Source organism: Candoia aspera, chromosome 7 (assembly GCF_035149785.1).
Source record: "Candoia aspera isolate rCanAsp1 chromosome 7, rCanAsp1.hap2, whole genome shotgun sequence".
NCBI classification, from domain to species: domain Eukaryota; kingdom Metazoa; phylum Chordata; class Lepidosauria; order Squamata; family Boidae; genus Candoia; species Candoia aspera.
The window spans coordinates 11931567-11957532 of NC_086159.1; the positions used below are offsets into that span (position 1 = coordinate 11931567).

Below are 25966 nucleotides of genomic sequence, written 5' to 3' on the forward strand. Positions count from 1 at the left end.
TTTAGTAATTATTTTCCTCAAACCAAAAGCTGCCAGAAAATGACAAGATAAACACAACTGGCATGCTTTTGCATTAAATTAAGACTAATTCCTTCAAAGGCGGGAAGGAAGGAAGGAAGGTAGGTAGGTAGGTTGGTTGCATAAATCCATGCTACGACAAATGTTGGAAGCAGAATATACGGGATTAACCTACAAAAAGCAGTATTTTGCTAAATATTCTGGAAAAGAAAAAGTTATCCAAAGGACACTCAATACTCAAGGACAAGTACGTTCAGCAAAGCCATGCTAGTGATACTGCAACATTGTATAAAGCATGGATGATTTGTGGTTTTCCAAAAAAACAAAAACAAAAAGAGGAACACCAATGTTATGGATAAACTGGAGGGTACAACCAAAAACTGTCACTGAGGAAAAGTTTTGCAATGATAAAAAGCAATTTCATTCACTATCCAAGACCTTACTTGATGGTATAGTTGTGGTCTTAGCGCCGAGTTCTCAATCATAGTGTGAACCAAGATGATTAAAGGTTCATTCTCTTTCATCTATTTCAAATCAGGAGGAGCATACAGCAAACATCAGTTTACAGCACGGCTAGATTTGAAAGATGACACTGTAAATATAGCCTCTACTTTAATTGTTTTCCATTAGTGCAGTAGTTTATAATTCCTCTCATGATTAGCAAACTGTACATTAAAAAAAGCCTGTTAAAACTAAACTAGAAAACTATGAATTTAAACTAGATTGCTGTACATCCCATATTAAAGTAAGTAATAAATATCATTAATAAGATTTTAGAAAGCTTTCCAAGACAACACAATTAATTGAGATGGATAAGGTGCTATTTTCATTACTCCATTTACATATACCCAGTTTACAAAGATTAAGACATGTTGTATAGTGTGGGGAAAAAAACTGTGCAATATAAAAATCTGTTTGGGGCAAAAGAGAGGTTTCTGGAGTCAACATTTAAGATCTAAGGTGACAACAGTGTGCCAACATAGAGGTGAAGGAAGGGTAGACTTCACCCAGGTTTTTCTCATATGGCAATGTAAAGTAGCTATTCCAATCCTTAGTGGGACCAAGTCTAGAGCTAAGATATGCCATGCTAAAGTATGCAAAAATAGGAAGTCTGGCCACCAAGAATTGTGGTTATGTTACCATTCCACAGTGTCAACTGCAATTAAAATAAGTTTTTTTTAATGAATCCAATTTAATCTTCATATTCATTTTCTGACCTTCAATATAACATTATAACATAAATACGAACAGTTTTTCTGAGAATATATAACTAATATATTTACTCAGCTTCTAAATACATCTACTTTCTGTTATGATAGTTTTGATGACTATTTCGCTGTTACTTATATTAGCTGCTTCTTAAAGCATGTTTATTACTACATTGAACAGTAATAAACTTTTGGAAGTAGCCAGTAAGCTTGGTTTCTGAACATTTTAAATTCATTTAATGGACTTTCTAGCTGCATTGAAAGGAAGGAGAATAAATGCTCTTGACATTGAGCTTTTAAGGATTTGGTTAACTAAAACATGGTGTATGCATTTAATACAGTTCAAGAAAATGCACCAATATATATATAGAATTTCAGTGTATGTGTGTCCTTTTGTACAGACCCCACTGATCTCGCTATTTAGGAGAGAGATACAAACAACTTGGCATTGCAATAAAAAAACCAAGAAGTAAGTGACAGAAGATGAGAAGGACTGGAATGAGAGGATGGGAACTGTTAACAGAATGACAATAGGTGCCAAACTACAGTATGTTTTCTTTGTGTATGTGAAGAAGGCAGCTCGCTAACCAGGAGAAGAGAGCTGGGTTTTTTTTTTTCCAGTTGCAGAAATTTCTCCCATTCTAATTATGTGCTTCAAAACCATAAAAATTGGCTGTTATTTAATACAACAGCTCTTCCACACCAAAATTAACTAGAATCATTTATATACCTTTTCTAAATAAAACAGTACATTTCCTTAGATACTGATATTTTATCTATGCCAATGATTTTGTGGTTGTTGTTAGTACAAGTGAAGATAGTTTGCCTTTCAGAGATTTAATTCATTTCTGTCAGTTGCAAGTATTCTACTGTATGTAACAGAAATGATAAGACTGTAGCTGTGAAGCAGAGACAAAAACACCTACAATCTTATCTTAGAGAATAGTTGGTTTAGATTTTTGTTTTAGCAATTTCAATGATTCAATCAGTTTACTTAAGGAAGATTTACAGGTAGTCCTCACTTAACAACCATTTGTTTAGTGATGGTTCGGACTTAGGACAGTGCTGGAAAAAATGACTTAAAACCGGTCCTCACACTTGTGATCATTGCAGCATCTCCAGAGTCACATGATCATGACTGGGTGCTTGACAACCAGTTTGCATTTATGACTGTCACAGTGTCCCATGGTCATGTAATCGCCATTTTCTACCTTCCTGGCTGGCTTCTGGTAAGCAAAATCAGTGGGGAACTGCGCGATTCGCTTAACCACCACGTGGTTTACTTAACACCCACAGTGATTCACTTAACAAGCATGGCAAAAATGGTAATAAAATCAGGTCAGAGTTGCTTAATGACAGCTTTGCTTAGCAACCACCCTGGTCCAATTGTGGTTGTTAAGCGAGAACTACCTGTACCTGGAATGTTTGAATTAATATAATACCAGCTCTCAGCTGTCAAAACCAGCATCATTTTTATTTAAAAATAGCCCTGGGATGGTCATACTTCAGACAGAAAGTATGAATTGCCTGTTCAGTGTAATAGCAGGGCAAATGCTTGTGTGAAACTGCAGCAACACATAAAAACTCTACAGGATATTCCCATGCAGATAGGGAGTCTCTGGAGACATTAACTTAATAGCAGTTCCTGTATGCTAAGATTAGGCTACTTCACAATTTCTGAGTGACCTGATCACTGATGTACTGCTCATACAAGGGAAGAATGAAAAATAATGTCCTTCAAAGGATATACAGAGCTGTTCCTAAAATGACTCAGGATAGCATTAGCTCTACAACCAAAGGCTGAAATTAATGTAAATACAAGCCCACGGCATCTGGCTTGAATATTTTAGGCTGCCCAGAGATGAACACAAATCCAGCAACATGACTTAAATTACTACACGTTAATTGCATGCATCAAAATCTGATTCAGTTTTCAGCATTGCTAGAATGTTAGAAATTCAGAAGGTAAGTAGATAAAACCTGTCTATCAAAATTCTCCAAATCCTGAGTTAGCATTACACATGGCTACCGTAAAACCTGTTTTAAATGAAACAGGGACTTCCCTAAATTTCATTTTACAAAACAGATTTAACTGTCATACCTTATTAAAAATATATATTTGATTTAAAAAAAGTTTTAATTTGCAAAATAATATAAAAAGCAGCCTATTCAAGGGGCATATGATATTAATAACACTACTTAGGGAATGCTAATCTGTTCTTACTATCCTTGAAAATGCGTGCCATTTTCTCCTTCTGCAGATTAGCAGCACGTAAAAGGTTTCAGTTTGAAATGTTCTGCATGTCTAACTTTTACTTTTGAGCAGGAAACAGGCTGAACCAAACACCCTGAGAGTTTCTTGCTTGAGACACTTCCAAAATTCTTAAGATAGGAAGTTATTCAAAGTTTCATGCTTTCAAATGGTTCAATGGAAACAGTCTGAACACCCTGACTGCATATGCCAGCAGTATATATTGTGAAACAAAGATCAGTCTTTATGCTTAGAGTAAAACGTTTATCAAACGAAGAGATTTTACACTGGGACCAATTAATAAAAGTGGGGGCTGGCCTCATGAGTGAGTACAAGCAGACTGGGTACCCCATTGTGGGCTAATGTTGGCTCGGTGCCATTGCATTCAAACATTTAGTTTTATAAATGCAGTGATGGTACATCAGGTAAGGTAATATACCTTGAGGATGGTGGTAAAGGAAACACAGAAAGCTAGAAAAAAAACTCTCAACATCTGCAGAAACAGCTGAAGAGACAGTAGCCACAAAAAGATAATGACAAGATCTTCGTTTTTGTCAGCTACATTTGGTGCAGCCTATTCTAAATAGAGGAAACCACCTTGAAAATATAATTATAATGAAATACACTTATGCCCCAAGTTTAACAGTAATATTTAATTCAGAATATAGATATTCAGGGGAAGAAACAGAAATAACTAGACATAAAATGTCTTCATTTGGACATTAGCATTCTATATACGGGCCACACAAATTACTGAACCCATTCAAATAGCGCGTCCCAAATGATTTATTCTTCTTGGCTCTAGCATTAGGGCAATAGGAGCAAAGGGAATGTCTTGGTAATTAAAATTGTGCCACTTAACAGTTGCAGAAACCTTTTCGCTATTTTAAAACTGTAGTGGGATTGCAGCAATACATAATAACTTCAGTGATGAAAAAGGATTAACATGTCGCTAAATATAAACATACAAAAAAAAAAAGCTATGAGTCCCACCTGATGGTCCAAATATATGGCATTCCTTTGTAGATGATGAGAAAGAATCTCATTCTAGCAACCAGCATTCAGAGAGGAAGGAGGAAAGAAAGGGACAGATATAAAGAGGTGAAAAAGTCATTCAGAAAAGAAAAGAATACACCACACATCTTAACTTTAACGATAGATTATATCTGCATATCTCATATATAAAAACTGTGAAAACCGAGAACCATATTAGATTTAGCGTAACTGTAAAGTTTACATTAGCATTTAGATGGATTAAGTAATATTTCACTTGCACAAAGAAACTAGAATAAAAAACATACTGGTTTTTAAATGAAATTAATTTTAATGAATTAATTTAATGGACGAGATTAAGTTAAATAAGGTCGCAATTGCTTTCAACTAGTTATATCAGCTACAAAAATTAGCTTTCAATATTAAAGCAAAGTGAAGAAAAAATAATAAGTCATGTTAAATCAATTCAAACTATAAACCCTTTGATACCCACGTATATCTTTCCTGCAGCTAAAAACCAATTCTAAGTTGCCTCAGTGATGAGAAAAGAGTATGAAACAGTTATGCCAGATTGTATTTATGACCTCTCTAACCTACTCTGGCTTCCAAATTGTGTGTAATCTGAATAATTGGCAAAATTTGGACTCCATGAAAGCAAAATGTCTTTGGATGAATTAATCTCTTCATTTTGATAGCAATCTACTTATTTCACATTCACACCAAAACTCAAAGGGTTAATAGCAGAACACCGTAGACAACCAGGAAAGCAAAATCCACCTTAGAAAAAGGTGGCCCGATGCTACAAAGTAAGTCTGAATGAGGGAAGACGGCACATGAGAAACATCACTTCATAGCTGACCTTTGGGCTGCTGGCCTCAAGTTTTAGTTGCATGAGTTGTGCTAATGTGTGTTCCCGGATACTACTCAGTTCGGCTTGCTGCCTTCTCAACTTTATGAGCAGCAGAGTGAGCTCCTCTGGCTGAAGGAACATTGGGTAAGAAGCCAAGAGTGGAAAATTAGTTAATTCTTGTCCTGGACAAAGCTTCTGTTTCACACTTGCATTCCATAATGCTAACTCTCATACTATAACCCAGTTACATTAAACCCTTTGGAATAAAGGGACACATAATGCTTTCCAACAAAATTTGCCTAGACCAAGGGGAACCAAAAAGTTTACCAAAAGTTTGGGATTTGAAGTGAACTCCTCCAATGTGCCAGGCAGAGGGATGACAGGGGGTGGGGTGGGGGGTGTCACTGCAGCTAATTTTGTTTTGTGCTTGTCATAGCAAATCATGGTTTAGGCATGAAGTGCAAAGGAATGGAGGAGAAAAACCACTATGGTCACAAACCAGGAAGAAGCCATAGAGGCTATGGGTATCCAAATGTCTTGATTTTATTTTCAGAAAAGTGGAAGCTATGGAAACTGTTAACTGAGTCATTTATTCTAAGACTGGCTAAAGAAAAAGCAAAGAATGAAATGATTCATAATTTTTACAAAAAAAGTCATATACAATTGAAGATGCAGACTGAAAATGCAATTCACTTTCAACTTTCTTTTAATACAGCTACGGTTCCTCTCCCTTTTCCCCAGATTATTTCTCAGCACATTTCAATATGAGCTAGAACTGAAGGCACAACAAGGACATCTTGATGCTTCAGGATCAAGGATAAATTGCTGTAGAAAGCAAAAATGTTCGGAAAGGAAACACCATGTCACTGATTCATAAACCTGCATTCACAGAGAGAAAGGTGGTTATGGGCCTTTTCTGAATCAAACAGCTACTGTATTTTTAAACTACGAATACAGTCAATGCTTCACAGTAAGTTATTTTGCTCTGACATGTAGCTGTTAAAAAGCAAAATCGTATGCAGGAATCTGGAGAACCAGGAAATTCTTCTACTTTCCCACGAGCATCGAGTGCAAAGAAGAATCCTAACCTTGACTATTTTAAAACAGACCATTCTCTTTCACTCCAGTGTTCTAATTTGCTCCAGCTCCTTACTGTTACGTATCTTTTCCCCAGCACAAGGAGTCATAATCTGGTTATATCATTTCTTGGTTCCTCTGTCATGCCTCCTGATCCCAGCTGTCTACATACAGCTTTTTCATTACTTGTCTTTTTGACTTCGTTAGTCTTCCACTTCCACAACTGTCTCCTTTATGCTCCTGAAGTACTGCTTAGATTGATGTAGTTTTAGATTCAGACCCCACCACTTCCTACAAGTGAATCCCATCTCACTACGCTGATCATGTATCAAGCGCTCACGAATAACTTTAGTTACCAAGCACATATCTTTGCTATATAGCAAACTGTAACCTTTCTATAATGTGCCATGTATAATTTTCCTGAGCCAAAGACTCGTTCCCATGTCTGACTAAGAATATCCCATTATTTGCAGATGCATTTCTAGTATACAAGAACAGGACCACTTAGGAGCTTTGGAATTAAGCCCTCATTTTTAATGGGGTTATTTATTTATTTACTTATTCAATTTTTATAGCCGCCCACCTCAGCAAGTGACTCTGGGCAGCTTTTAGATTTGAGCATCCACATCACCTAATGTTAATACTTAACAGTGCATTCAAAGCACGCAGTTTTAGCAGTTGTAGTTGTGTTTAACAAAGCCCAGCAGAGGGCGCTACCTTATCTTCAGTACTATACTATGTTCTATACTGGTTGAACATTATTTCCCTGAGTATTTTGAGTCTATGCTTGTATCTGTGTATGTGTATGCAATCCACTGGTATTTCATTTGGAGAAAAATTATTTTAAAATACACAGAAAAATACTCAGAAAAAGAAAACTTAATTAGTCAACCAAATCATGGTTGAATTCAATGAATTTTGGGAAAGTTTGCAGAAATCTATAATCTGTGAACTGAATCTTTGGTGCAGAACTGTCAAGTACTTTTAATGATGTGAATACAACGTGCAATTACAAGGTAAATAACTTTTTGTCATAAGACAGCACAATACATACCCAATTGCCTACAGCAGCAATTTTCTATCTAATTGTGACTTCCATTATGAAATAATGAAAAGCTTCAGTAACTGGCATTTCTGCTCGACAATTTAATGCTAAGTCGGTCAGTGAAAATGCTCTACTTTTGTCCTAGGAGTGTCTAAATTATATAATGACATGGGCCAAAAAGAGAATTATTCCCTTACAGGAAATATGCAGTTAAAACAACATTTAAAACAAAGTAGGAACAGATTACCCTTGCAAAATTTAATGCATGCAGGCAGAATTGACCTGTTGGGAAGGATACCCTTTATTCGCTGAAAGAATCAGGACAGCAAATTGCATTTAATGTAAGCTCTGTAACTGGAGCAGTTGTCAGGCTATATGTTGTATTTTATAGGTTGTTCTTAAATAAAAATGACGGACTAAATATAAAAATGTCACTCACAGTTTTGCCTTGCAAACTCTGGGGACTAATAGGCTGCACACTCAGACCTGCTGGGATCGACCTTCTGTCAGGCACAAAGACATGCTGCTATGGGGAAAGAAAACCAAACAAACTCTGCACATTGTAATTCTGGGCTTTCAGAACCAAAGGGTAAGTGTGATATTTTAAATATGCTTTTGCAAGTCAACTTCGGATTTATGAAAAGTGTCCAAAGTAAGGTGTTGGTTAATAACTTGCCAGTACAAATATACTGAAATGTTGCACTTTCATCTCAAACTTTGCAAATACCAAGGTGCCCCAGAGGGAAAGCATCCTTCTGAAACTAAAGAACGTATTTATTTTAAAACTTATTTGCCACCTTATTTTAAGGAATGTTTCAAGGCAGTGAATAGGCGAAAAATCTACTATATAGGCTCGTACCTGAATGTGTCACCCTGATAGGTTTATTGGTATGATTTTTCCCCTATACATCGCTTAAATCTTTCAGGAGTTGGGGGAGCAGATCACAGGCACATATAAAGCAAAGGGTAGAAAACTACTTACATTACATACTGTACATTTCATACAACATCTCTAAAAGCATATCCCACTCTCCCTATGAAGATAGTAAAATCACAACGTGAAGCATGTCCCACAACATTATGGGGACTGTAATTTTGTTTTTATAAAGCCAACAGGATGCTCTCCTGTAAGTCATAATCTGAGTGGAGGGCTACAGATGAAATATAGTGCGATTAACTCTGGGCAGTCTTTCAAACTACAGTTTGATGGACTGCACGGGAGGACTGTTCCATTGTCTCTATAAGCCCACTGAGTTAACAGCACGAGATCAGCAAAGCCATACTGAGGAGGGGAAAAAATGAAAAAAGAAGAGCACCATCCATGGTTCCAGTCTTGGGAGCGGCCTCTAGGCCCCATCCAAAGTATAATGACAAAGAGCGTATTTTTTAAAATTTGGCAGAAAAGCCAAACGATTAAATACAATGGATGTTGCATTTACAGCATTTAGTTGATCAAATGTAACTTTCAGAATGTAGCCATAGCATGCCACAAAAGGGTAACATGGTTCTTTGTCTACCATCAGTTGCATAAGAAAGGAAAGCTAGCTGAACCATCCATTAAAGCAGATGCCCTTGCAGTCTGTGGATAGATTTCAGGAGAGTCTGTGAACATGGATGGGGAAGAACTTGTAACTTTATTTTCATTATTTTATTTTATGCATTTAAATATATTTTTCTGAGTAGGAGTCCATAGGTTTCCCCAGACTGTCAAAGGGGTCCTTGGCAAAAAAATAGTAATAATAAAAAAAGGTGAAGAACCCCTGCATTACAGGCATTTTGTAAACAAGAGATGGTGGCTCTTCTACAGTGGCTGCTATACATCTGGTCTATCTTTTGTGAGCCACAAATTACAGCATATCACAGAAAGCTAGCTAGCTAGCTAAATAAATATCCTCACCTTGGTAGGATGTGGTCTGTGTCTACGGTCAATGGTTACATCTCCTCTTTGCACTGGGGAGGACACCTCTGACCTGTAGTTCCTCTGAGGGGAATATCCTTGGAAACCTGCTATTGAACCATGGGAAGGTGATGTGGGAATCAAATGCATTGTTTGATCAGATATATTAATCATGGTTTTGGGACTACTTAAAGTACCGTGTCTAGTAAGAGTTGTTTGCTTATTGTAAAACTGCCGTTGTTGCCATTCGTAGAGTTGCCACATGGTGTCATCTCGCATTGATCTTCTTTTATCTTCAGCTGGCAATGATCCAAGGGTCTTATCATAAAGAGGTGTTACACTGCAGATGCTATCTGGTCTGGTTTTAGTGTTTCTTGGTAAGGTGCGGTAACCTTCTGGATAACGAGGTACAACTTGGGCTCGATGGCTTGGCATATTTCTTGGTAAAGTCTGATATGAAATTATGCTGAAACAAGAAATCTCTGTTAGTAATTCAGAAAATCATTAGGCACATTATAAGAAACATTTAAAATTTCTTTTTCCATATTTTATCTCTCCATGTAATTTAGTCTTGCAATCTACTTGCAACCTTAACTCAAAGAAAGAATTTAGTCCTCACTCCCTCCACCCAAACCAAAGGAGGCTGTTCTTTAGCTAAGGCAATACCACTAGCAATCCATGTGTAAATTCATGGCAACATATAAGGGCCTTTCTCCAAGAAACCAGTGAAGTGTTTGAAAAAATGCAGTAAGCAGTGTATTTTATGATTCAAATAACTGCTTCAAGAGAAAGTATTTGTTTCTTGAGCTTGGCGGAGTACATATTTATGAAAACAGAGCAAAATGCATGCTACAGCTCCAACCGTTCCCCTTCATCCTCTCTCTCTATATGTTGTGATGCAACTACTAGAATTTCAGCCAAACTGACCAACTAATAATTGCAGTTTCAACACATCTGGGAGGTAGCAAATTGGAGAAATTTATCCAAACATATTTTCCTTTGCAACATACATTTCCAGGGATTGCCACAAAGAAGATACGAGTGAATCCAGAAGTAATCAACTTTAATTTTATAGTCTTATGTGCTAAACATTTGGAGAAAATCGTATCTCCAAATGTTTACACTGCAGGTAGTTTACCTCCAAGATCATTATCTCTTCTTAGGTAAGAGGTATCCTTGGTGGTATTTGGCTCAAAGTCCACAAATCTGAACCTACTGGTTTTATTAATTCCTGTAAAATATGTAGTTGCTACATGAGACCTCTTCCAGAAAATTAGAAACATTGGAGGTAAACTCCAGGCCAAAATGGGTATGATCAAAAACAAAGATGGCAAGGACCTAACAGAAGAAAAAGAGATCAAGAAAAGGTGGCAAGAATATACAGAAGACCTGTACAGGAAGGATAACATTATCGGGGATAGCTTTGACGGTGTGGTCAGTGAGCTAGAGCCAGACATCCTGAAGAGTGAGGTTGAATGGGCCTTAAGAAGCATTGCTAATAACAAGGCAACAGGAGACAACGGCATCCCAGCTGAACTGTTCAAAATCTTGCAAGATGATGCTGTCAAGGTAATGCATGCTATATGCCAGCAAATTTGGAAAACACAAGAATGGCCATCAGACTGGAAAAAATCAACTTATATCCCCATACCAAAAAAGGGAAACACTAAAGAACGTTCAAACTATCGAACAGCGGCACTCATTTCACATGCCAGTAAGGTAATGCTCAAGATCCTGCAAGGTAGACTTCAGCAGTTCATGGAGCGAGAATTGCCAGATGTACAAGCTGGGTTTAGAAAAGGCAGAGGAACTAGGGACCAAATTGCCAATATCTGCTGGATAATGGAAAAAGCCAGGGAGTTTCAGAAAAACATCTCTTTCTGTTTTATTGACTATTCTAAAGCCTTTGACTGTGTGGACCAGAACAAATTGTGGCAAGTTCTTAGTGGTATGGGGATACCAAGTCATCTTGTCTGCCTCCTGAAGAATCTGTATAACGACCAGGTAGCGACAGTAAGAACAGACCACGGAACAACGGACTGGTTTAAGATTGGGAAAGGAGTACGGCAGGGCTGTATACTCTCACCCTACCTATTCAACTTGTATGCAGAACACATCATGTGACATGCTGGGCTTGAGGAATCCAAGGCTGGAGTTAAAATCTCTGGAAGAAACATTAACAATCTCAGATATGCAGATGATACCACTTTGATGGCTGAAAGTGAAGAGGAACTGAGGAGCCTTATGATGAAGGTGAAAGAAGAAAGTGCAAAAGCTGGCTTGCAGCTAAACCTCAAAAAAACCAAGATTATGGCAACCAGCTTGATTGATAACTGGCAAATAGAGGGAGAAAATGTAGAAGCAGTGAAAAACTTTGTATTTCTAGGTGCGAAGATTACTGCAGATGCTGACTGCAGTCAGGAAATCAGAAGACGCTTAATCCTTGGGAGAAGAGCAATGACAAATCTCAATAAAATAGTTAAGAGCAGAGACATCACACTGACAACAAAGGTCCACAGAGTTAAAGCAATGGTGTTCCCCGTAGTAACATATGGCTGCGAGAGCTGGACCATAAGGAAGGCTGAGAGAAGGAAGATCGATGCTTTTGAACTGTGGTGTTGGAGGAAAATTCTGAGAGTGCCTTGGACTGCAAGAAGATCAAACCAGTCCATCCTCCAGGAAATTAAGCCAGACTGCTCACTTGAGGGAACGATATTAAAGGCCAAACTGAAATACTTTGGCCACATCATGAGAAGACAGGACACCCTGGAGAAGATGCTGATGCTAGGGAGAGTGGAGGGCAAAAGGAAGAGGGGCCGACCAAGGGCAAGGTGGATGGATGATATTCTAGAGGTGACGGACTTGTCCCTGGGGGAGCTGGGGGTGTTGACGACCGACAGGAAGCTCTGGCGTGGGCTGGTCCATGAAGTCACGAAGAGTCGGAAGCGACTAAACGAATAAACAACAACATCTGCATGGTTTGATACATGTATGCACAACTGCAGCCTTCCAAAGGTTGGATTGGAGGGATGCAGAAACCTTTTTTTAAAAAAAGATAATGCAATCATATTTAGATATGACTTTCATATGAACAAAGCACATTTCTGATTGGGGCAGCAAAGATACAGATGGCTTCGTAAGGATGAAGATCAAGCTGCATAATCTATAAACTGTTTGGAGGGACTTGTCCCTGGGGGAGCTGGGGGTGTTGACGATGTCCTCTAATGCACACTAACTTTTCATAATTGAGGGAAATGGCACTAACTTCGTAAACGACTTCTCCAGAGGCCATAATGACTTTTAGTTGGAGATCTATACCCTTGGCCCATCTACTCCTGCTGCCTGTTCTCAGAGTGGCCAACCAACTGTACAAGGAAACCGGTTAGTCTCCCAGCAGATGGCCTTCCTCAAGGCTAATAGCTATTGATCCCCATGACTTCCATGAACTGGTCCAACCCTTTTTTGAAGCCAGTTGAGTTGGTAGCCAGCACCACATGCTTGGGCTGCTGCCTTGTGCTCACATGAAATAAGTTGTGTTGGCAATCACTCAAATAAAAGGAAGGGACAATATGAAGAGCTGCAGAACATGGTTTTGGTGAAGTCCAATGGACTTGATCTTTCAGTTGCCTATTCAGTATGCATAGCAATACAGCTATGCAAAATCTTGCTCCGCTCATTTATTCTGAAGATCAACACCTTCTTGATACCTTCTTAACCCATTACTTCATGAAACACGATGCTTCACATTCTCCTTTTAAAAATGCGAAGTTACTTTTTCCAGGTATACAAATTATTCTGAAATCCTCCTCTAGCACTTTGCTCTATAAAGATGTTATGAAACACTGCTGGCCACTTGCAGCTGTGTTCTCCTCTGTCCAATTAACCATTTCTAACCAAATGTGCATATGTCTGTTGGTTTTTATCTTCGTTATGCTTTTATTTAAGGATAGTGCATCAGATATTCTTGCAGCTGAAACAATGTCTTAACTAGCTATAGATTCACCACTGCAGTAAATCTCAATTTCTAACACCTGCTTCATGCTGTAGGATGCCAAGACTAAAAAAAACAACAACTTGTCACTTTATTTAATATGACACAGTGATTACAAATTGGGACAAAATTTACATAAAACAAAGTGCCATGATAACACTTCTACAGTGGAATGAAATTGATTTGGAGAACAGTCAATGCAATGAGTCTGACAATAGCATTAAGGGATAGGTTCAAATGGGGGAGGTTCCCAGTTCCTATGGCTGCTTACATTGAAAACAATGGCATTTGATCCAAACATCATTTTTTTCTTGACATGTCCCATTACATATTAGAGTGCATTTAACAACCTGGCCTGCTACAATCAAAATTTTTCTGACCACATTAATTATAATACAAAAACCAGACATTGAGATGGGCTAGAAGCTGCTTAAAGACAACCACAACAAGCATCAAGAGCACAGGTAGAGATAATGCAACTATATTATTTTTAACTCTGAAAAGGGAACAGGTCCAACCCCACAACCCATGGGAAGGAATTGCTTGTGATTTAATCTTTTTAAGAAACTCCTACTCAATTTTAGGTCATCTCATTAGTCTCCTGCCATGGAATGCCAGTTTGGTCTAGTGGTTAAGGCAACAGGCTAGAAACCAGGAGACTGAGAGTTCTAGTCCCCCCTTGGGCCTAAAGCCAGCTGGGTGACCTTGGGCCAGTCACTCCCTCTCAGCCCAACTCACCTCACAGGGTGGTTGTTGTGGGGAAAATAGGAGGAGGAAGGAGTATTAGGTATGTTTGCCACCTTGAGTTATTTATAAAAATAATAAAGGTGGAATAAAAATAAAATAAAATAAAATAATAAAATATAATTGCTCTAAGTTTATTAAAACTTCTGCTCTGACTTTATTAAAGCTGGCCTTCTTGAAATCCAAGGAACATGCTTGCCTATCCTCAATATCCAAAGTTCCTTCTGAGTTGACTTTGGTCAGTAAGTTTTCCTGTTAGTATCAAGTTTAGGACAAGAGATCCTCTTGTGCTTTCCTATCAGCATGGAATGTTGAGAATATCCTGAAGAGTCCATGCTTAGTTTCCCAGTGATGTGGGAATAATTAAAGCCCCAATCATCGCTACTTCTACCTCCCTGTAAGATCTGCATTTTTTTCCATACAATTATTTTGAGCATCATTGATTTAAATCAACCCACATTTTTGTAGTGATATTATTTGATTAAACTTTCATTTTGACCGAATGACTGGAGTATAATATTTTATACTAAAAATGGAACAATCAAAATTGGGTATTTCTATCTAGGTTCCTGCTAAGGCCTCCTACTAATTCTATCTCTTGTAACGCAGAACAAAATATTCTCATCTGTTCTAGTCTTAACTGGCTCAGTCATCAGAGACACATTTTAAAAGTCCTTGAACGCTGAAAACACATATCTTCATGTTTCTATGTATTTATTTCTGTAAACACAGAAAAAGCCAAGAGCAGAGGAAAAATGTTAATTCCATAACATTCAGTTTAAATTATTCCATGGACCAGTCAGACAGAAACAGAATTACATTAAAGCTGCTACTGTTATCACATTAAAATGCCTTGTACAGTATACTGTAAAAATACTGATAATAATTCAGAAATATTCTATTGCATTAGACTCATGCCTCAAATATACTTCAAAGGCATGTTAATGGTAGCATTTTCTGTAACAAACCCTAAAGAAACTCTGTTTATGGTTTAGACAAAGAATTGCACCTTTAGTTGTTTGCAACAAAACTATATAGTTAATATAAACTAATTCAAGATGTTGGTGGTTACCTTTAAAGCCCTTCATGGCTTAGTGCTAGGTTACTTATGGGAACGTCTCTCCCTAGGGGTGTCTACCCATCCTATTAAATCTGGCAGGAGAGCCATGTTCCAGGTCCTGTCCATGAGAGAGCACCATCTGGTGGGACCCAGGAGGAGACCCTTTTTGGCATGGTGCCTGCCCTTTGGAACATCATCCCACCAACCCCAAAATCAGACTTGCTGCAGCCTTGCTGGCCTTTTGCAAGGCAATAAAAACTTGTCTTTGCCATCAAGTCTGGGGCCCTGATAGTGCTGCTGAGCACACATCTTGCTTATATTGACTGTGAGATGTTGTCGTTGTTTTTGGCTATTTGATGCTGTGTTATGTTATTTATGTTTTTAATTATTGGTTGTATTTTTACTCAGTTTTTGCTTTAATTGTTAGCCGCCCATAGTCTTCTTGAAGGAAATCCTAATTTAAATCCTACCACCATCAGTAACAGTAGGAAAACTTTCACCTAAAATCATGGAGAACTAGTGATCTAGCAACTGCTAGAAAAATGCAATTAATAACTGTAATTAGGGAGGCTAGGCTATCAGTTCTCTCTAACCTCTTACAAAAAGGAAGATAATCTAGGAAGTTAGCCCGAACAAAAGATAAATAGGGAGTGGTCTTTCTAGCTAAGATAACCATCTCTTCATGAATAATAGTTATTCCTAGCCACAGATATTTGGGATAAGGGGTGTTACAAATCAGTTTTCTTTTTAAATAAATAATAGTTTTAGCTTGCATCTCAGGGCCTGTTCAAAATACTATACCTAAATAATCAAAGAATTGCATAACATGTTCAAGAATCTTTCCAAACTCCAATTAATATTTCACATAACAAAAACTGAATCGTAATATACATTAAGACTAAGATATGGCAGAATTCTGAAATTACTTACCCTCTTGTTTCTTCATCTTGTCCTTTTCCTCTCTGTATTTTAATCCACTGCTCCAACTGTAACATTGAATTAGTTCTCTGGATGACACGTTCAGATTCTATATGTGAGTGCATGGCGTTGTGATGGATTCCATCACCAGAATCTCCTAGAATAAGGTTTACAGCTTTCTCTGACCCATTTAAATGAACTGGCCTATAGTGTCCTGATGGGACTGCACTTGCTGGCAAAGTCCCATACTCTGACCCTAAGGAGTTCAGTTTTACACTGTTGATTTTTGTTAAGGGTCTATCACGCCCAACTTTCTGAAATCCGTATTTTTCTGCTTCTAAAGCCTTCTTGTCTTCCATTTTGCTTACTTCTCTGTTCCGCTGATTATTCTGAGTCTCTGGTTTAATTAGCTCTCGATGGTTTGCAATGTTATTTGCTTCACGAGGTGGCGTGTTTTCAAAAGTAATCTTGTCTGCTCTAAAAAAAAAAGAAGAAACATGCACTGGAGAACAACATCACTAGGAAACGGGTTACAATTCTCTCTGTTTAATCGCAAGCCATTTCTTTCTTTCAGAACACCCAGCACTTGCAGGCTGTGCAGCCCCATCAGGTAGCAAATGCCGTTCCTCAAAGTGCTGAACTGATGCAATTACAGGCAAGCAGTCAGACCACCTAAAACAGAGTTTGATTTGCCTGCTTGAGTGATTTTTGAATGGCAAAACCAAAAAATGGATTGGGAGGGATGGTTCTGATAAACTTATTGCTTATGGATGGTGGGGAAAGACACCTCAATCACCACCATTTAGCCAAGCATGGGAAGTACTTCGATGGACGGGGCTGCCCTAAACATTCTTTGTATGTGCCGTAGTGCCAGTGGGTTGGATGGGTAGTCAGGATTATTGAGAGAGGAGCTCTGGAAGTATCAGTTCTTTTTCTTTGCTTTTAAAACGTTAATTATATTTTAGGGCTTATTACTAGTCTTTGTTTTCTACCACAAGACAGTAGAAAATATTAGTTTTCAACAACTGTGGTTGGAGATGGCTCTGACGGTCCCAAAGAAAGAGAACTGGGGGCATCATCCAGCCCAGGGGCCACGGCTGCCCACACCAAATCCAGTCCCTGATCCGCCCCCCCCCCCCATTTCTTGAATTCCCTGGCACTGGCGACCCATTTCCATAGCTCTTCTTGTTCGTTTCATTACTGATTTAGTGCCTCTGGTTCCCTTCTGGTCAAACAGAGTGGCTTACAAGGTAACAGTAAAACCAGTCTTAAATAAGGCTGTTTTATTGTGTTTTATCACAATAAAACAACAATTATTCTTGACAGCCCCTCAGAACAATGTACAATAGGCAAATAAATGCTTAAAAAGAACGGATATTATCAAACTTCATTTTAAAAAAGCAGGAAAGGAAAGTAACAGGAAACCTAACAAGCAGCCTGGGCTCTCAGTAGTTGCTATTCTACAAATGCCTGGGTGGACAGCCATGTTTTAAAAAGACAGCAAGGGAGCCAATCAAACGTACCTCAGAAAGGGTTTCAGTAAGTGAGGCACTGGCCCTGAGAAAGTCCAACTCCTGACTATGACATTACAACCTGAATCCTCCAACATAACTCCAAGTAGAACCGTCCCAGGTAATCTAAACAGCTGGCTGGATAGTTTCAGAGAAGCTGTTTTTTTTTTTTTTTTAAATGTATTTGTGTCCTAAGCCATTTAGGGCTTCAATGAGTAATTTCAACACCTTAAACTGGCCAGGCATCGAACATGCAAGAAGTACAGTACTTTCAAGATTGATGTTACACCGTCTCATTACTGCTCCATTTAACAAACAGCTGCATTCTTCAATGACTATAGTGTTGGACTTTTTTTCAAGATAGAGTCATTGCAGTAATCCAATTAATAAATTATTAGGGTCTGAACCCAGTTAGCTTTACCTGGTGCACCAGTTGTGTCCTTTCCTTGATCAGGAGGCCCTTCAGTCAGTCATTCATGCCCTGGTCACCTCATGGCTTGAATACTGTAAGTCACTTTCCATGGAGCTGCCCTTGAAGACCACCTGGAAGCTTCATCTGGTCCAGAAGGCAGTGGCACAGGCAGTGATGGGCATGCCTTTGACCTCTGCTTTGCAAGCTCTGCTTCACAAGCTGCACTAGTTGCCAGTTTGCTTCCAGGTGCAATTCAAGGTGCCAGTTATTACCTATAAAGCCCTTCATAGCATAGGGCCTGGTTACTTGAGGGACCACCTGTCTCCCCTAGCATGTGCCTGGCTGATTCAATTTGGCAGAGCTGATGCACTCCAGGTTCCTTCGATTAAAGAATGCCATTTGTCAGGACTCCGGAAGCGTGCCTTCTCTGTAGCAGCACCTGCCCTCTGGAATGAGGTCCTTCCTGAAATCTGGATGGCCCCCACCCTACCGGTGTTTTGATGGGGCTTGAAGACCTGGCTCTTCACCCAGGCCTTTAGCAAGGGTGAGAGATGGCCCCATGGATTGTGTGGGTGTATTTCTGTTCCAGTCCAGTTTCTATCATCTTGTTATCTTTTATTCCTTATTTTTGTTTCTTATTATATTTTAAAAAATGTTTTTTACTTGTGAGCCACCCAGTTGTTGGGAGTTGGGCAGCATATAAATTTAATAAATAAATGCCATCTTCTTAAGTTTCCAATCCTGAAAACCACTTATAGCACCTCTCTCTTATCTAGATTCAACCTCAGTTTGTTGCCCCATATCCAAATATTAGCTATGTGGCAATGTGTACACAAAGGGGCAATTATTTTATCATAGCCCTGTGCCCCAAAGAATCATAGGTATCTATAACTTGGGGGGGGGGAGAGGGGAGGAACCATACATGTATATATCGTTACATACTTGAGGAAACTACATATACCACTTTAGATTTAAGTGAGAACCAATTTCATGTAATTTGGAAAGGACCAGAAATATCACCCACTACCTGTTCCTGACTCACCTGAGTCTGATAATGAGGACAACTCCATCTACCACCAGATCCCCTCAACAGACTTCAACCTAGCCCTAATCCTAATCGCAACTGAACCAGAGCATGAGAGGCTCCAAATTTTATTTACAAACAAACAGATTGCCACAGTCAGAGCCTGACACTAAAGGTGTTGTCCTTTATGCCTTAAAAATTTCCAGATGATAGACTATGGTGTTGTTTATTCGTTCAGTCGCTTCCGACTCTTCGTGACTTCATGGACCAGCCCATGCCAGAGCTTCCTGTCGGTTGTCTACACCCCCAGCTCCCCCAGGGACGAGTCCGTCACCTCTAGAATATCATCCATCCACTTTGCCCTTGGTCGGCCCCTCTTCCTTTTGCCCTCCACTCTCCCTAGCATCAGCATCTTCTCCAGGGTGTCCTGTCTTCTCATGATGTGGCCAAAGTATTTCAGTTTTGCCTTTAATATCATTCCCTCAAGTGAGCAGTCTGGCTTTATTTCCTGGAGGATGGACTGGTTTGATCTTCTTGCGGTCCAAGGCACTCTCAGAATTTTCCTCCAACAAGACTACGGTAGAAGTGCATAAAAATAGGCCTGACTGATTAAGCCAAGGTCAGTATCTGAATGCAGAATTTTACTTCTCAGTGGCCAACTAGATGCCACGGGCGTGCTCACAAGCAGGAGAGGAAGACATTATACTTCCACCATTGTTCTGCTGTGACTGATATTTAGATGCAAGTTGCCCTTAACCTAGAGGTAACATTAAATTTACAGGATGAATAGCTCTTAATAGACCTGTCATCCAATCCCTCTCTAAAGCCATCCAGGTTAGTGGCCATCGTTATGTCTTACGGTAATGAATTTTACAAGTTAATTACATACTATGGGAAGAAATGCTTCCTTCTGTCTGTTCTAAATCTCCTTCCAGTCATCCTCACTGGATGATCCCTGAACCCCTGTTTTGAGAGAGGGAGAAAAATTCTCCCATTTATTTTCACCACACTATGCAGGATAGAATACACCTTGAACATGTCCTCACTTAATCACTGTTTTCCACAATGCTGTTTCCTCCCATTTTCTGCCCATCTACTGAATGAGAGACAGACATCTTTTTTATCATATGCCTCATGTCCCCACCTCAAATTACCTTTCTTCAAAGGAAAAGCATTTGGGGTACCGTCTTCTACACTTTTTCCAGCTTTATTATATCCCTTATGAAATGTGGCAGCCAGAAATGTCTACAATATTTCATATGCTGATGTACCCATAGAATTGTTTATATACTACCAACTTCCAAAGACCTGGTGGTTAATAAAATTATGTACCGTATGACAATCTTTTTAAAATTATATTCCACTTTTCCTCCAGAAGCTAAAGGCAGCATACACTGCACATCCTCCAATTTCCCCCCACAATAACCCTGTGAAATCAGTTGGGCTGAAAAAGTAACTGGCCCAAAGTCATGCAGTGAGCTTCCATGGCAGACAGGAGACCTGAACTTGGTCCTAATCTAACACCTTAATCACTGTGCCACATGGGCTCTCAATAGACTTGGATTAGGAAAATAGCTTTTGTATTGCAAGTTGCTCTGTTTAAGAGGTTGGCTGCCTTTAACGTGGTGCAGTAGCAGCATTATTGCTGAAGCCTCTGTCTCTGCCCCCAAATCTGACCAGGCCTTATATTCCAGGCTGCTTTTATTGAATCTGACCTTTTGCTAAATCTTGATCTTTGCAACCCAGGCACAACTGTTTATGCAAATTGCCCCTCCACATAATGAATATCTGAAAGCTTTTATCTGAAACATCCAGTTTCTACTCTGCACAACCAATGATCTACTTAATAAGCAAAAAATGTCTATGAAGCCTAGCCCTTAAGCTATGTTTTTTTTTTACATTTTTTCACTGCCATGCAAACAAGATGCCCGAGATATAATGGACCTGCATTGCACTCCTTAAAAAAAATGAGCCCACACAATGGATGGTGTAGTGGCAATTAGCATTCCACTCCTTACATTGTGAAGTCCCAGAAGAGTTTCAAAATCCTATCCATAGAATGAAGACTTCAGCTTCAAATATATACACAAAAGGAAGAATTTTCAACTAGAGAAGCTACATTTTTTATCAATGCCTTTTATTCCAGAGCTTCAATATGATTGTTCCCAAGGCAGCTTACAAAAGCTTACAAGGTAAGAAAAACAAAACACTTGAAACACAAAAGCAACATCTAGTCATAAATCAGGAAAGCAGAAATGAAGCTATAGTCATATGAAAAACTAAGTATACCTCATGTCGTTTTTAAAAATGTTTTAACATATGTGGACATATCAATATTTTACCTTCATTCAAACAGTATATAAAGGTGATGTAATTGAAAAAAGAACTATGAAAAATTGACTTTGCAATCACTGATGCCACAAATTTTTTAAAAAAAAAGTCATTTCCTTCTGTGGAAAAAGTTTGCAAACCCTTGCTCTAATAGTTGGTATTGCCCCTTTGGCAGAAACAACCGCAGGGAGACATTTCTTATAACTGTCTACCAGTTTCTGACACTGACTGGAATTTTTTTCCCTACTCCTCCATGCAGAGTATTTTTAACTATGTGATGTCTGAGGGCTTTCTTGCATGCACAGCTTGTGTCAAATCACTCCACAGCATCTTGATTTAGATTTAGATCCAGGCTTTGTCTTGGCCATTCCAGAACCCTCCAATTTTTTTTTCAGCCATTCCTTGGTGGATTTACTGGAATGTTGAGGGTCATTGTCGTGTTGCAAATTCCGCTTTCGGCTGAGCTTCAATCTTCTGCCAGAGGGTCTGACATTACCCTCAAGCATGACTGGTACAATGAAGAATTCATAGTGGATTCTATGACAGTGAGCTGCCTGGACCCTGATGCAGCAAAGCAGCCTCAAGCAATAACATTTCCACCACCATGCTTTACAGTTATTATCAGGTTCTTCTGGTAAAATGTTGTCTTTGGTTTGTGCCAAACAGGTACTGTGCCAAATGACTCTATCTTTGCCTCATCTGTCCAGAGCACATTGCGCCAGAAGCCCTGGTCTTTGTCTAGGTGTTCATGAGCAAACTTTAGACTTGTCCTGATGTTTTTCTGGTCAGCAAAGGTTTCCTCCTGGCACACCCTCCATGTAGATCTAATTTGTCCAGTTTCTAAGGATAGACTCATGCAGTTTGACATCAATAGTGGTGAGAGCTACCTGTAGGTTGATGAAATTGTGGGGTTCTTAGAGATGTCTTTCAGCATCTTTCCTTCTGCTCTCAGGCTGAACTTGCTGGGATGGCCTGCCTGGACAAGTTGGCGGTTGCTTGAAACCTTCTCGACTTGTAGATGATCTTCTGGACAGTGGAATGATTGATGTCCAATTGTTTGGTGATCTTCTTAAATCCCTCCCCAGACTCAGAGGCATCTATGACCTTCTTTCTGAAGGTTTCAGAGAGCAATTTTGATCTATGCACACACTTCAACAACAAAGAGAAAATCAAACTAGATGTCTGAGTTTAAATGACAGGCTCCTCCCAGACCCTCTCTAATAATATTTTGCACCTGATCTGGTACACCTGATTCTAATTTTAGGTATTTGAGGTAGTGATAAATTTAGGGATATCTTTACTTTTTCTACAAGTAAAATTTGCATTTATGTTTATTTAAATTACACAATGGACTACAAAATGTAAATGGTGCATGGTACTTGTTACATTATATCCCCTTTATCTTTCAATTTTGTTGAAATGAAGATCAAACCTCTGTATGTTGAAATGTGTTGAAACAGTGAAAATTTTCAAGGGAGCACAACTACTAAAATTATGCCTTCTGTTTTTTCTTAAAGGCAGAAGAACTCCATTTTCAAAATGGTAATATAAAGAAAGGAAGCAAAAAGGGAGGGCAAAATTCTCCCCAAGGATGGAAAAGTATGATTTTGTGGCTTTTTTTTAATCTGCCAAGGTCTCTGGAATCCTGATTGATATCAACCCAAATGTCTTTTTCAGAAGATGCCATTTATAGAAGTATCTAGTTCAAATTCCCAGTGCCAGCTGTTTCAGCATATAAAGGGGAACATTAATACATTTTTAAACTTCTCATGGTCACTGACATCTTCAATATTTGGTGAGATGTTAGTTACTCATCTTCTGGAAAACAGTTGTGGCTTCAGTAACTATAATTGGGGCAAGTATCTGCTGACTTGGTCTGTGGTGAACAATAATTGTATCCTTTTAGAAACAGCAAGAGCTGCATGGGTAACATATTTACCCAAGAAAAACTGAGCAAAAAGTTTTTCAATTGCTTTTTAAATTTCAGGCTCATTTCTCAGCGCCCATCCACATGATCTTTCTTCTTCCTGAGTTACGCTGTTGTTCCAGTCTTACAACCTACTGAGTTATAGCCTTTCAGACCAACCCTTCTCACAACCCTTGTCTCAGTCTGATTTCCCTTTTTCCTTTAGGCAGCTGGCATCAGCATCAATATAATTCAGCAGAGCCAACTGACCTTTGGAAAACATCTTCAGGGACCTACTGAGGAAGAGGAACTTAGAAAGTCAGCCCAGTCCCATTTGGTACATTTTGATACGAATCCAAACTGTTAGATCACCAAGTTCCTCCCCTTCTGCTTTCAGTTATAGTATCTTTTGTCTACTTTGAAATAACCTTCTTTCTCAAAATATTCAGGATTCATCAACCAATTCTTTTTCTCTTCATCTTCACATTTGAGGCAGACTTTATTTTTTAAGGTCTAATCTACTCCATTGAAACAGTTCTTTCAAGGTCCTTTTTTTGGCTGAAGCTGAGGTCTTCCTCTTTTGTTTTTAGTCTTCAGCATCAGACTACTGTTTCACTTTTACTCCTTTCCCTTGGAAAGAATCAAATAGTTTTATCCTGATTCTTCTTTTTGCTTCTCTTCAGTGTTGTTCTACCCCTTTTTATGTTTGTTCCAGCCCAAACCACATAGGAATTCCACAAGTCTCAGGCTTCCTTAACTGAATCTAGATACTCCTCCCTACTATGATGAGGAAGAATTTAGCTACCGTCTTCATACTAATATTTTTTCTAAGCTAATAGTACTTCTTAAGTGCCTCACTGATATTCCAAACTGTTTGAGATGAAGGTATTTGTTTCTCTACTTAACTATTCCTCCTGCATTTGTGCTTTCACTGGAAATGCTGTTCTCTTCTGGAGGTGATCTTGATCCTGCTTCTTTGCTGAATTCCATTTTTTTCCAATCTCAACCTTCTGCTAAAAATCTCACCTCATTTTTGAACTTCAAACTTGCTTTCTTTAAATATCTTTTTGCACATATATCTGTGTGATGAATGTGGCCCATCACATAGATCAGCCAATTTAGTTTAATTACCACTATTTTCCTATTCTTATGACTTTGTTTTAATCAGCATATCTGCTGGTACAATACTACTACTGTTTTCTCCTTAAGGATGGGGTATGCCATGCTTTGTTAACTGATCCAGCTTATCAAGAGGTATGGGATTCTTACAGTCATACCTTTCTTATATTTTAAATATAAAATATAAAATCTGCTCCAGAGCAGCCTTTCCTTGACTGTTTAATTTAATTTGAGATGTGAAGGCGCAGAAAAATAAAAAGGAAGGAGAGGGGAAAACAGAGCACAGGCAGAATATTTTTCTGAGAATGTTTCCCTCAATGTTTCCTCTGGAAAAACAGAAAGTTGTGGAGAAACAAAACACCTTTTAGAATGGGTAGCCTTATTTCTAATTTAAGATGTTATTAACTGAGAATATGTAGTATGAAGGGCCACAGAGAACTTTCACTAATTGCGAATTGCTGCTTGCTTTCATTTGGTGACCTAGTCATTTCTACCTAAGCTTTATTTTTTTTCATACTTCCACACTGGAGATACTAAGATACATGCTAGCACAGAATGCACCAGTCTAACGCTCTGTCTCTGGAACTGACGTTATTTGCAATTCCATTTGGGCAAGACAGAGGCACTTCACATGTATTGATTGCTGAGCATAAGCTCCATTAAATGCTTTTGCTCTGAGCACTGATGGTAGGCAGACAGGCTGGAGTATGTTCATAAGAGGTTGGGGTGAGGGGGAACCACCGTATGAAATGCCTCTACATATTCTGATGGCTTATGCAGCCTGAGTGTGACCTGTATCGAACCAAAACTTATTTATAGCTATACATTATAGGAGAGATAAGGAATGGAAAAGCATGCTTTTATTTCTCACTGAAAAAACCCAGGATCTCGAGAACAGAAACTGGTACAGATGATTGTCCCCTAGTTGTTTTAGCTTATTTTCTTCTATTTTATTTAATCTGTATCAAATAGCCAGGGCTAAAATCATAGTCTTCACTTTTAATGTCCTTCAGTTTTAATCTCTTCCCTGCTCTTCTTTTAGTCCACGGTTCCTTCTCTGACTTTATCAGGTCCCTTTATTCCCATTTTACTCTTATTTGATTTAATGAGCTATTCCAGAGACTTTACAATATCTGAGAAATTCTACAAATACTGGATAATTATAAAGAAAACTGTAACATGGAGCCAATTTGAACAGCAGCAAGATTTCACTAGTAAGATAAAGGTAATTTCACTGTTGGTCGAAAGCAGTGCTTAGTAGCATATTTACCCACACTGAATGATATCTAAAATATTGTATGTTCCACTGCAAAAACTAGGATAATATGCTATCACTGATGAATTAAATTCTTAGCATAAAAGTGAAAATAGCTGCAATATAAAAAATAGAACTGTATAAATGAAAAAACTATATTACCTAAATTATGACAGAGATATAATCAGGAATATAGCTAAATGAGGTCTTATTTCATTGTTTGAATGCCATGTTTAAATGAGATATTACTTATTCAAAACAATTTCCATTACTTACTCCCTATAAACCTCTCGGATCGTTCTTAAACCTGAACCTACTCATAACCAACATGAAAAAAATCAGCCAATGCACAGACA

At 38.6% G+C, this 25966-nt stretch overlaps 1 protein-coding gene across 17 annotated transcripts in view; it reads right to left on the reverse strand.

The window, feature by feature from the left end:
- Positions 1-25966, reverse strand: part of PLEKHA5 (pleckstrin homology domain containing A5) — a 188607-nt gene that overhangs the window by 32841 nt on the left and 129800 nt on the right. For 4 of the 17 annotated variants that reach the window (XM_063309080.1, XM_063309083.1, XM_063309075.1 and 1 more), the window contains 5 exons: positions 16065-16529; positions 9340-9805; positions 7882-7968; positions 5330-5449; positions 4471-4524 (listed from right to left, as the gene is read on the reverse strand). In XM_063309080.1, the coding sequence (XP_063165150.1) occupies positions 4471-4524; positions 5330-5449; positions 7882-7968; positions 9340-9805; positions 16065-16529 (1192 nt within the window). The remainder of the gene's footprint in view (positions 1-4470; positions 4525-5329; positions 5450-7881; positions 7969-9339; positions 9806-16064; positions 16530-25966) is intronic. The other 13 variants (XM_063309085.1, XM_063309076.1, XM_063309089.1 and 10 more) reach the window with 8 other exon arrangements.